We start from the raw sequence: 14,016 nt of genomic DNA on the forward strand, positions 1-14,016 counted from the left end.
CGTTTGTAAATTCTATCTGGAGTGCCAGAGTTCAGTGTGTGCTCAGAGTGCGCTCTGGGCGTTTGTAAATTCTATCTGGAGTGCCAGAGTTCAGTGTGTGCTCAGAGTGCGCTCTGGGCATTTGTAAATTCTATCTGGAGTGCCAGATTTCAGTGTGTGCTCAGAGTGCGCTCTGGGCGTTTGTAAATTCTATCTGGAGTTTTAGAGTTCAGTGTGTGCTCAGAGTGCGCTCTGGGCGTTTGTAAATTCTATCTGGAGTGCTAGGGTTCAGTGTGTGCTCAGAGTGCGCTCTGGGCGTTTGTAAATTCTATCTGGAGTTTTAGAGTTCAGTGTGTGCTCAGTGTGCGCTCTGGGCGTTTGTAAATTCTATCTGGAGTGCCAGAGTTCAGTGTGTGCTCAGAGTGCGCTCTGGGCGTTTGTAAATTCTATCTGGAGTGCCAGAGTTCAGTGTGTGCTCAGAGTGCGCTCTGGGCATTTGTAAATTCTATCTGGAGTGCCAGATTTCAGTGTGTGCTCAGAGTGCGCTCTGGGCGTTTGTAAATTCTATCTGGAGTTCAGTGTGTGCTCAGAGTGCGCTCTGGGCGTTTGTAAATTCTATCTGGAGTGCTAGGGTTCAGTGTGTGCTCAGAGTGCGCTCTGGGCGTTTGTAAATTCTATCTGGAGTTTTAGAGTTCAGTGTGTGCTCAGTGTGCGCTCTGGGCGTTTGTAAATTCTATCTGGAGTGCCAGAGTTCAGTGTGTGCTCAGAGTGTGCTCTGGGCGTTTGTAAATTCTATCTGGAGTGCCAGAGTTCAGTGTGTGCTCAGAGTGCGCTCTGGGCATTTGTAAATTCAGAGCGTTGTCAGATTGTCCATTAGTAAAATTCAGAGTGTTTCACTCTCGGAGCGTTCAGAGCGCACACTGGACGCTCTGGCCAAGGGGTAGAGTTGATCCTAGCATTCTGACCTCACAACGGCAGTCAAGCAACCAAGCTTACCGGCTAAAGTTAGCTAGCTAATTCCAGACCATTTTACTCGCCCTAGCAGAGTTGGTTAGGCTGTTTTCCTGTTACCTAGTTGGGGACTGTAACTGTGCTGCTGGCAACAATTGAATTATGATTTTTGCCAACATTTACTGACATATTCAATGCGTGTTGAGCGTTAAAAAATTTGTCAGTTATTCTGTGCTCTGGCACGCTGAGACGAGAGCGCTCTGAAATCGGAGTATATGGCCAGAGAGAATTTACGAACGCCCTGGGCTAGAACGATCCTGGGCCGTAAGGCAGTAGGTCATACTAACCCTCTGGTCCCTGTCGTAGGCTTCTCTCTCTGACAGTGTAGTTGGCTGAGAAGCCCTCTCTGGCAATGGCGTTGTCTGTGTTGATGGTCATAGAAAGGATCCCTGTGTAGGAGATGACTCGGCCAGGACTGCTGTTACCACAGTACCGCCCAATGTGGGGTCCCACTGGGATAGGGAGAAGGAGAGAAGGGGGTGAAAGAGAGAGGAGAGGGGAGAGAAAGAAAGAGAGAAATGAAGAGAGAGAGAGGGGAGAGAGAGGGGGGAGAGAGAGAGGGGAGAGAGAAAGAAAGAGAGAGAGAAATGAAGAGAGCGAGAGAGGGGGAGAGAGAGAGAGGGGAGAGAGAAAGAAAGAGAAAGGGAGAAATGAAGAGAGAGAGCAATGTAAATCCATCACAGCTACAACATCACAATTACTTCCTTCAATATCCCATGTTGCGATTGATTCAGCTTTTCTACAATTAAGCAATAAGGCACGAGGGGGTATGGTATATGGCTAATATACTATGGCTAAGGGCTGTTCTTATGGATACAGCCCTTATCCATGGTATATTAGTCATATACCACAAACCCGCAAGGTGCCTTATTGCTTTTATAAACTGGTTACCAACGTAATTAGAGCAGTAAAAATACATTTTTTCTCATATTTCTGGTATACGGTCTGATATAGAAGAAAAAGAAACGCACACCTATTTGGGCGAGGTGCTGGCTAGTGGAGTAGAAAACTTGAAAATATGGTCTGATATACCACGGCTGTCAGCCAATCAGCATTCAGGGCTCGAACCAACCAGTTTATAATCTGTAGTAATAGCCTAATTTACTGCACAAAGTCTTTATTCTAGAATGAACTTCCCTCCATTTAATGTTTCACTAACTTTCACTCTGTCATCTAACAAAACATTCTATCGTGATCGTGTGACAACCATTAGAGGATAACAGGTTGGAACTTTCCGATGACCTCAGGTCTTACCTCGTTTGTGACTTTACACCTTGTGTCAAAAACAGACGTGACATGTCAGGTAGCAGAGACTATGGCACGTTCACAGTGTTAATCATTAACATGTGTTCACAGCCAACATATAACAGGTCTGGTACAGAAGAAATATCTCTCATCTCCAATTGTGTGTCAAGAATTGTCTGAAGCTTCTCCCTTTCCCTTTTTGTTTCCATTTCAAATACATTGTGTCGCCTACCATCTGGGATGTCAAACATGTACACACCTCGAACACAAAGCTTTGGCAGACCCCGGGACAGAAAACACACAGGTCTATTGGGAGACATGGCCGGCCTGTCATGTTTACAGCACTAACCCAGCTGGTCCTTGTGTGTTTCTATAGGGCTGTTTCCCAAATGGCACCCCATTCCCTATTAAGTGAACTACTTTTGAGCAGGGCCCATTGCGATCTGGTCAAAAGTAGTGTACTAAATAGTGAACAAGGTGCCATTGGAAACACAGCCCTAGCCTGGCAATGCCCTAGTATAGAGGAAGAAGTCTCCGGGAGCCAGACAAAGCAATGTGCCCAGCCAGGCACTCCTCTGATGCTTGTCAATGTACATTTCCTCCCATTCTCCTCAGACCCAATCACACAACAATGGAGACTGTGCAATGCAGTCAGTGAAACAACATCATTGTAGACAATGAATAGTGTAGGTTATGCCTGTCTCCTTAATGTTCTGGGCTAAATCAATCTGTGTGGCCTGGTGGATGAAAAACAACAGCGCTGCTGGCTGGTGAAAAAACTCTCTTTCTCTCTCAATTCAATTCAATTTCAATGTAAGGGCTTTATTGGCATGGAAACATATGTTGACATTGCCAAAGCAAGTGAACTAGATAATAAACAAAAGTGAAATCAACAATACAAATTAACAGTAAACATTACACTCACAAAAAAATCCAAAAGAATAAAGACATTACAAATGTCATATTATGTGCAAGTACTTAAAGTACAAAAGGGAAAATAAATAAACATAAACATGGGTTGTATTTTACACTGGTTGCCCTTTTCTTGTTTCAACAGGTCACACATCTTGCTGCTGTGATGCACACTGTGGAATTTCACCCAATAGATATGGGAGTTCATCAAACTGTGGATCTGTGTACTCTGAGGGAAATATGTGTCTCTAATATGGTCATACATTTGGCAGGATGTTTACTTGCAATATTGTAATTAGTTCACCACTATGGCCTATTTATTGCCTTAACCCCCTTATCCTACTTCATTTGCACTCACTGTATATGGACTTTTCTATTGTGTTATTGACTGTACGTTTGTTTATTTCATGTGTAACTCTGTGTTGTTGTTGTTTGTGTTGCATTGCTATGCTTTATCTTGGCCAGGTCGCAGTTGTAAACGAACGAGAACTATATATATATATATATATATATATATATATATATATATATTAAAGGAGGTTAGGAAGTGCAGCTCAGTTTCCACTTCATTTTGTGGGCAGTGTGCACATAGCCTGTCTTCTCTTGAGAGCCAGGTCTGCCTACAGTGGCCTTTCTCAATAGCAAGGCTATGCTGACTGAGTCTGTACATAGTCAAAGATTTCCTTCAGTTTTAGTTAGTCACAGTGGTCACATATTCTGCCACTGTATACTCTTTGTTTAGGGACAAAGAGCAGTCTGGTTTGCTCTGATTTTTTGTTAATTCTTTCCAGTGTGTCAAGTAATGATCTTTTCTCAGGATTTGGTTGGGTCACACTCTCATTCTCTCACCTGCAGGGAACCCATCCCAGATCTCCAGCCAGTCGTAGCGACACAGTGCCCCGGGTGGAGGGGTGGTGTCAGGCTCCATGTCGAACGTGTCAAAGTCCACCACGATCTCTGACATTTTGGGGGCGATGATCATGAAGGTACAGTCCAGGTTGTTGGGGTACTTGTCAGGGAAGCCTGGTGTCTTTATGATGCCCTTAGACGAGGTGAAGTTTCTAGAACACTCAGGTCCTGATGAGAAGATGGAAAAAAACATCCATTGTATGTTAAACTTTGCATATCTTTATCATGTTTTAGTATATAATATTTGGGTCCATGGCTGTAGTTTTGTGTCTTTATGTTTGTTTTAAATGTATTAATGCTGTTATTTATCACCATAATCACTGTATTTGTCAGTAACACTAATCATACAGCAGTTGAGGATCTGAAAGCAAGCAATATGTTGCCATAACTACAATGTTGTCACTTGGATTTATATAAACCATTGTTAGCAGGAGTTCATGGGTTCCTGAGTCCATTTACTCCATTATCACTGAGGTGTCCACTGAGCCTGTTCCTATTGGTCACACCTTCAGTGCCACTGGCTGGCTCTGTCTGTGTTTTGACTGGGGGGCGCCTGGTATTTACTGACTGCTGCAGTCAGACACAAACACCCTGGGTTGTTTTTGGAGACTTTGTGGCCCGACAAACCCCTCACCCCCACTCCACCGCACTCCAACAAACCCCTCACCCTCACTCCAACAAACCCCTCACCCCCACTCTACCTCTCCCCAACAAACCCCTCACCCCCACTTCACCTCACTCCAATAAACCTCTCACCCCCACTCCACCTCACCCCAACAAACCCCTCACCCCCACTCCACCTCACCCCAACAAACCCCTCACCCCCACCTCACTCCAACAAACCCCTCACCCCTAACACCTCACCCCTACAAACCCCTCACCCCTACCACCTCACCCCAACACACCCACCACCTCACCCCAACAAACCCCTCACCCCTACCACCTCACCCCAACACACCCACCACCTCACCCTAACACACCTCTCACCCCAACAAACCCTCGCCCCTACCACCTCACCCCCACTCCACCCCAACTAACCGCTCACCCCCACTCCACCCCAACTAACCGCTCACCACCACTCCACCCCAACAAACTGCTCACCACCACTCCACCCCAACTAACTGCTCACCCCCACTCCACTCCACCCCAACAAACCGCTCACCCCAACTGACCGCTCACCCCCACTCCCCCCCACAAACCGCTCAACCCACTCCACCCCAACTCACCGCTCACCCCCACTCCAACCCAACAAACTGCTCACCCCAACTGACCGCTCACCCCCACTCCACTCCACCCCAACTAACCGCTCACCCCCACTCCAACCCAACAAACCGCTCACCCCAACTGACCGCTCACCCCCACTCCACCCCAACTAACCGCTCACCCCCACTCCAACCCAACAAACCGCTCACCCCAACAAACCGCTCACCCCCACTCCACCCCAACTAACCGCTCACCCCCACTCCACCCCAACTAACCGCTCACCCCCACTCCACCCCAACTAACCGCTCACCCCCACTCCACCCCAACTAACCGCTCACCGCCACTCCACCCCAACTAACCGCTCACCCCTACTCCACCCCAACTAACCGCTCACCCCCACTCCACCCCAACTAACCGCTCACCCCCACTCCACCCCAACTAACCGCTCACCGCCACTCCACCCCAACTAACCGCTCACCACCACTCCACCCCAACTAACCGCTCACCACCACTCCACCCCAACAAACCGCTCACCACCACTCCACCCCAACTAACTGCTCACCCCCACTCCACTCCACCCCAACAAACCGCTCACCCCAACTGACCGCTCACCCCCACTCCACCCCAACAAACCGCTCAACCCACTCCACCCCAACTCACCACTCACCCCCACTCCAACCCAACAAACCGCTCACCCCAACTGACCGCTCACCCCCACTCCACTCCACCCCAACTGACCGCTCACCCCCACTCCAACCCAACAAACCGCTCACCCCAACTGACCGCTCACCCCCACTCCACCCCAACTAACCGCTCACCCCCACTCCAACCCAACAAACCCCTCACCCTCACTCCAACAAACCCCTCACCCCCACTCTACCTCTCCCCAACAAACCCCTCACCCCCACTTCACCTCACTCCAATAAACCTCTCACCCCCACTCCACCTCACCCCAACAAACCCCTCACCCCCACTCCACCTCACCCCAACAAACCCCTCACCCCCACCTCACTCCAACAAACCCCTCACCCCTAACACCTCACCCCTACAAACCCCTCACCCCTACCACCTCACCCCAACACACCCACCACCTCACCCCAACAAACCCCTCACCCCTACAACCTCACCCCAACACACCCACCACCTCACCCTAACACACCTCTCACCCCAACAAACCCCTCGCCCCTACCACCTCACCCCCACTCCACCCCAACTAACCGCTCACCCCCACTCCACCCCAACTAACCGCTCACCACCACTCCACCCCAACAAACTGCTCACCACCACTCCACCCCAACTAACTGCTCACCCCCACTCCACTCAACCCCAACAAACCGCTCACCCCAACTGACCGCTCACCCCCACTCCCCCCCACAAACCGCTCAACCCACTCCACCCCAACTCACCGCTCACCCCCACTCCAACCCAACAAACCGCTCACCCCAACTGACCGCTCACCCCCACTCCACTCCACCCCAACTAACCGCTCACCCCCACTCCAACCCAACAAACCGCTCACCCCAACTGACCGCTCACCCCCACTCCACCCCAACTAACCGCTCACCCCCACTCCACCCCAACTAACCGCTCACCTCCACTCCACCCCAACTAACCGCTCACCCCCACTCCAACCCAACAAACCGCTCACCCCAACTGACCGCTCACCCCCACTCCACTCCACCCCAACTAACCGCTCACCCCCACTCCAACCCAACAAACCGCTCACCCCAACTGACCGCTCACCCCCACTCCACCCCAACTAACCGCTCACCCCCACTCCAACCCAACAAACCGCTCACCCCAACAAACCGCTCACCCCCACTCCACCCCAACTAACCGCTCACCCCCACTCCACCCCAACTAACCGCTCACCCCCACTCCACCCCAACTAACCGCTCACCCCCACTCCACCCCAACTAACCGCTCACCGCCACTCCACCCCAACTAACCGCTCACCCCCACTCCACCCCAACTAACCGCTCACCCCCACTCCACCCCAACTAACCGCTCACCCCCACTCCACCCCAACTAACCGCTCACCGCCACTCCACCCCAACTAACCGCTCACCACCACTCCACCCCAACTAACCGCTCACCACCACTCCACCCCAACAAACCGCTCACCACCACTCCACCCCAACTAACTGCTCACCCCCACTCCACTCCACCCCAACAAACCGCTCACCCCAACTGACCGCTCACCCCCACTCCACCCCAACAAACCGCTCAACCCAATCCACCCCAACTCACCACTCACCCCCACTCCAACCCAACAAACCGCTCACCCCAACTGACCGCTCACCCCCACTCCACTCCACCCCAACTGACCGCTCACCCCCACTCCAACCCAACAAACCGCTCACCCCAACTGACCGCTCACCCCCACTCCACCCCAACTAACCGCTCACCCCCACTCCAACCCAACAAACCGCTCACCCCAACAAACTGCTCACCCCCACTCCACCCCAACTAACCGCTCACCCCCACTCCACCCCAACTAACCGCTCACCGCCACTCCACCCCAACTAACCGCTCACCGCCACTCCACCCCAACTAACCGCTCACCCCCACTCCACCCCAACTAACCGCTCACCCCCACTCCACCCCAACTAACCGCTCACCCCCACTCCACCCCAACTAACCGCTCACCGCCACTCCACCCCAACTAACCGCTCACCCCCACTCCACCCCAACTAACCGCTCACCCCCACTCCACCCCAACTAACCGCTCACCCCCACTCCACCCCAACAAACCGCTCACCCCCACTCCACCCCAACTAACCGCTCACCGCTCACCCCCACTCCACCCCAACTAACCGCTCACCGCCACTCCACCGCAACTAACCGCTCACCCCCACTCCACCCCAACTAACCGCTCACCCCCACTCCACCCCAACTAACCGCTCACCCCCACTCCACCCCAACTAACCGCTCACCCCCACTCCACCCCAACAAACCGCTCACCCCCACTCCACCCCAACAAACCGCTCACCCCCACTCCACCCCAACAAACCGCTCACCCCCACTCCACCCCAACTAACCGCTCACCACCACTCCACCCCAACTAACCGCTCACCACCACCCACCCCAACTCACCGCTCACCCCCACTCCACCCCAACTAACCGCTCACCCCCACTCCACCCCAACTAACCGCTCACCCCCACTCCACCCCAACTAACCGCTCACCCCCACTCCACCCCAACAAACCGCTCACCCCCACTCCACCCCAATTAACCGTTCACCCCCACTCCACCCCAACAAACCGCTCACCCCCACTCCACCCCAACTAACCGCTCACCCCCACTCCACCCCAACAAACCGCTCACCCCCACTCCACCCCAACAAACCGCTCACCGCCACTCCAACCCAACTAACCGCTTAACCCCACTCCACCCCAACAAACCGCTCACCCCCACTCAACCCCAACAAACCGCTCACCCCCACTCCACCCCAACAAACCGCTCACCCCCACTCCACCCCAACTAACCGCTCACCACCACTCCACCCCAACTAACCGCTCACCACCACTCCACCCCAACTAACCGCTCACCACCACTCCACCCCAACTAACCGCTCACCCCCACTCCACCCGAACTAACCGCTCACCCCCACTCCACCCCAACTAACCGCTCACCGCCACTCCACCCCAACTAACCGTTCACCGCCACTCCACCTCAACTAACCGCTCACCACCACTACACCCCAACTAACCGCTCACCACCACTCCACCCCAACAATCCGCTCACCACCACTCCACCCCAACTAACCGCTCACCCCCACTCCACCCCAACAAACCGCTCACCACCACTCCACCCCAACTAACCGCTCACCCCCACTCCACCCCAACAAACCGCTCACCCCAACTGACCGCTCACCCCCACTCCACCCCAACAAACCGCTCACCCCCACTCCACCCCAACTAACCGCTCACCGCCACTCCACCCCAACTAACCGCTCACCCCCACTCCACCCCAACTAACCGCTCACCCCCCACTCCACCCCAACTAACCGCTCACCCCCACTCCACCCCAACAAACCGCTCACCCCCACTCCACCCCAACTAACCGCTCACCCCCACTCCACCCCAACAAACCTCTCACCCCCACTCCACCCCAACAAACCGCTCACCCCCACTCCACCCCAACAAACCGCTCACCCCCACGCCACCCCAACAAACCGCACACCCCCACGCCACCCCAACAAACCGCTCACCCCCACTCCACCCCAACTAACCGCTCACCCCCACTCCACCCCAACTAACCGCTCACCCCCACTCCACCCCAACAAACCGCTCACCCCCACTCCACCCCAACAAACCGCTCACCCCCACTCCACCCCAACTAACCGCTCACCCCCACTCCACCCCAACTAACCGCTCACCCCCACTCCACCCCAACAAACCGCTCACCCCCACTCCACCCCAACAAACCGCTCACCCCCACTCCACCCCAACAAACCGCTCACCGCCACTCCACCCCAACTAACCGCTCACCCCCACTCCACCCCAACTAACCGCTCACCCCCACTCCACCCCAACTAACCGCTCACCCCCACTCCACCCCAACTAACCGCTCACCCCCACTCCACCCCAACAAACCGCTCACCCCCACTCCACCCCAACTAACCGCTCACCCCCACTCCACCCCAACTAACCGCTCACCCCCACTCCACCCCAACTAACCGCTCACCCCCACTCCACCCCAACTAACCGCTCACCCCCACTCCACCCCAACTAACCGCTCACCCCCACTCCACCCCAACTAACCGCTCACCCCCACTCCACCCCAACTAACCGCTCACCCCCACTCCACCCCAACTAACCGCTCACCCCCACTCCACCCCAACTAACCGCTCACCCCCACTCCACCCCAACTAACCGCTCACCCCCACTCCACCCCAACTAACCGCTCACCCCCACTCCACCCCAACTAACCGCTCACCCCCACTCCACCCCAACAAACCGCTCACCCCACTCCACCCCAACTAACCGCTCACCCCCACTCCACCCCAACTAACCGCTCACCCCCACTCCACCCCAACTAACCGCTCACCCCCACTCCACCCCAACTAACCGCTCACCCCCACTCCACCCCAACAAACCGCTCACCCCCACTCCACCCCAACAAACCGCTCACCCCCACTCACCCCAACTAACCGCTGTAAGGAGATAAAGTCACTCTTGCTTGGCATTGTACACATTATGGCATTTTACACATTCAAGTTCTACAACTGATGTACAAGACGTTCGACACAACATAGTTTGTCTGCACAAAGATGCCTATGATGACAGACACAGTTCAGCTCAGTCCAAAAGTCAGGGAGTCAGTCGACTGTCATAAAATAACATGTGCAAGCCCAGGTTACTGTTGTAATGTTGACTGATGTAGAAAAGATGAGATGACAGACGCACACAGTGTTGATGTGGGTCACTGACCCACAGGAGAGAGATGTGTCTCTCGTGTTGCCGGGCCAGATGTGACCTCTGACACATGAGAGCATGCAACATAAAAGAGAAGAGTAAGGGTTCCTCTCACTTGATGTTCACACAGGTGGCGTCATTATATGGGTGACATGATGAATGGCAGAGGAGAGGCGGGCAGGTTTTGATCTGGCTCAGCTGGTGTGAGAGAGAGTGTCTGTGAGAGAGAACGAGAGAGAGAGTGTGTGTCAGAGAGAGAGAAAGAGAGAGAGAGTGTGTGATCTTGCCTGTACTTTGTGTCTATCAACTAACCTCCTGCCAAACTCCACCCACTTGGACGGAGAACTTTCCCTGTCTAAGCCACAGTTTGATGTGGTCCTGGAAAAATGTCCGTCTTTCAAAACCACCAGACATGTGTTTTTGGTTTGAGGAATGTCAGTGAAACAATAGTGAGAGGAGAGGCCTAGACATATATAGACTCATGGTTCTGTGGAACACCCAGTGTGTATCATTTATAAGACCACTGGTGCATATTATGTGGTCAATGAGGGGAGGAGCTCTGGATATGGCGGCCGGATGTGTTCCAATCGTCTGCATTCCAAATGGCACCCTATTCCCTATTGAGTGCACTTCTTTTGACCGGGGGCCTATAGGACTCAGATCAAAAGTAGTGCGCAATGGAGAGAATAGGGTGCCATTTGGGACACAACCACATTCATCAGTCACCCTGACGATACACTATCTTTAACACAAATGGTGCTTGTCTTCATCATGAGAGCAGTTTATGACAATTTCCAGTGTCACTTTTCTCTCGTCGTAAAGATAGACCTATAGCCAGAGTCGTAGCTTGGCTTGTCACAGTATATTACACTTCCTAAATGGGAACAGAGCCATAGAGGTACCATATAAGGAGCAGAGTCATAGAGGGAACAGAGCCATAGAGGGAGCAGAGCCATAGAGGTTCCATAGAGGGAACAGAGCTATAGAGGTTCCATAGAGGGAACAGAGCCATAGAGATTCCATAGAGATTCCATAGAGGGAGCAGAGCCATAGAGGTTCCATAGAGGGAACAGAGCAATAGAGGGAACAGAGCCATAGAGATTCCATAGAGGGAGCAGAGCCATAGAGGTTCCATAGAGGGAACAGAGCCATAGAGGGAACAGAGCCATAGAAGGAGCAGAGCCATAGAGGTTCCATAGAGGGAACAGAGCCATAGAGGTTCCATAGAGGGAACAGAGCCATAGAGGAAACAGAGCCATAGAGGTTTCATAGAGGGAACAGAGCCATAGAGGGTGCAGAGCCATAGAGGTTCCATAGAGGGAACAGAGCCATAGAGGGAGCAGAGCCATAGAGGTTCCATAGAGGGAACAGAGCCATAGAGGGAGCAGAGCCATAGAGGTTCCATAGAGGGAGCAGAGCCATAGAGGTTCCATAGAGGGAGCAGAGCCATAGAGGTTCCATAGAGGGAACAGAGCCATAGAGGTTCCATAGAGGGAACAGAGCCATAGAGGGAGCAGAGCCATAGAGATTCCATAGAGGGAACAGAGCCATAGAGGGAGCAGAGCCATAGAGGTTCCATAGAGGGAACAGAGCCATAGAGGGAGCAGAGCCATAGAGGTTCCATAGAGGGAACAGAGCCATAGAGGGAACAGAGCCATAGAGGGAACAGAGCCATAGAGGGAACAGAGCCATAGTGGGAGCAGAGCCATAGAGGTTCCATAGAGGGAGCAGAGCCATAGAGGTTCCATAGAGGGAACAGAGCCATAGAGGGAGCAGAGCCATAGAGGTTCCATAGAGGGAACAGAGCCATAGAGGGAGCAGAGCCATAGAGGTTCCATAGAGGGAACAGAGCCATAGAGGGAGCAGAGCCATAGAGGTTCCATAGAGGGAACAGAGCCATAGAGGGAGCAGAGCCATAGAGGTTCCATAGAGGGAACAGAGCCATAGAGGTTCCATAGAGGGAACAGAGCCATAGAGGTTCCATAGAGGGAGCAGAGCCATAGAGGTTCCATAGAGGGAACAGAGCCATAGAGGGAACAGAGCCATAGTGGGAGCAGAGCCATAGAGGTTTCATAGAGGGAGCAGAGCCATAGAGGTTCCATAGAGGGAACAGAGCCATAGAGGGAGCAGAGCCATAGAGGTTCCATAGAGGGAACAGAGCCATAGAGGGAACAGAGCCATAGTGGGAGCAGAGCCATAGAGGAAGCAGAGCCATAGAGGTTCCATAGAGGGAGCAGAGCCATAGAGGTTCCATAGAGGGAACAGAGCCATAGCGGGAACAGAGCCATAGAGGGATAGAGCCATAGAGGTTCCATAGAGGGACAGAGCCATAGAGGTTCCATAGAGGGAACAGAGCCATAGAGGGAGCAGAGCCATAGAGGTTCCATAGAGGGAAAAGAGCCATAGAGGGAGCAGAGCCATAGAGGGAACAGAGCCATAGAGGGAAGAGAGCCGTAGATGGAGCAGAGCCGTAGAGGGAACAGAGCCGGACAGGGAGCAGCGCGTAAAGAGGGAACAGAGCCATAGATGGAGCAGAGCCGTAGAGGGAACAGAGCCGTAGATGGAACAGAGCCGTAGAGGGAGCAGAGCCGTAGAGGGAGCAGAGTCGTAGAGGGAGCAGAGTCGTAGAGGGAGCAGAGCCGTAGATGGAGCAGAGCCGTAGAGGGAGCAGAGTCGTAGAGGGAGCAGAGTCGTAGAGGGAACAGAGTCGTAGAGGGAGCAGAGCCGTAGAGGGAGCAGAGCCGTAGAGGGAGCAGAGCCGTAGATGGAGCAGAGCCGTAGATGGAACAGAGCCGTAGATGGAACAGAGCCGTAGAGGGAGCAGAGTCGTAGAGGGAACAGAGTCGTAGAGGGAGCAGAGTCGTAGAGGGAGCAGAGCCGTAGATGGAGCAGAGCCGTAGATGGAACAGAGCCGTAGAGGGAGCAGAGTCGTAGAGGGAGCAGAGCCGTAGAGGGAGCAGAGCCGTAGAGGGAGCAGAGACGTAGAGGGAACAGAGCCGTAGAGGGAACAGAGCCGTAGAGGGAGCAGAGCCGTAGAGGGAGCAGAGCCGTAGAGTGAGCAGAGCCGTAGAGGGAGCAGAGCCGTAGATGGAGCAGAGCCGTAGAGGGAGCAGAGCCGTACAGGGAGCAGAGCCGTACAGGGAGCAGAGCCGTACAGGGAGCAGAGCCGTAGAGGGAACAGAGTCGTAGAGGGAGCAGAGCCGTAGAGGGAGCAGAGCCGTAGAGGGAGCAGAGCCGTAGATGGAGCAGAGCCGTAGATGGAACAGAGCCGTAGAGGGAGCAGAGCCGTAGAGGGAACAGAGTCGTAGAGGGAGCAGAGCCGTAGAGGGAGCAGAGC

General features: G+C 53.7%; 1 protein-coding gene across 1 annotated transcript in view; it reads right to left on the minus strand.

Moving 5' to 3' along the window:
• Nucleotides 1–14,016, minus strand: part of LOC135558641 (neuropilin-1a-like) — an 81,361-nt gene that overhangs the window by 36,559 nt on the left and 30,786 nt on the right. Inside the window, exons 4-5 of the mRNA XM_064992600.1 lie at nucleotides 3,997–4,224; nucleotides 1,278–1,442 (exon numbers count right to left, since the gene is read on the minus strand). Of these exons, the coding sequence (XP_064848672.1) occupies nucleotides 1,278–1,442; nucleotides 3,997–4,224 (393 nt within the window). The remainder of the gene's footprint in view (nucleotides 1–1,277; nucleotides 1,443–3,996; nucleotides 4,225–14,016) is intronic.

Source organism: Oncorhynchus masou, chromosome 17 (genome assembly GCF_036934945.1).
Source record: "Oncorhynchus masou masou isolate Uvic2021 chromosome 17, UVic_Omas_1.1, whole genome shotgun sequence".
NCBI classification, from domain to species: Eukaryota; Metazoa; Chordata; class Actinopteri; order Salmoniformes; family Salmonidae; genus Oncorhynchus; species Oncorhynchus masou.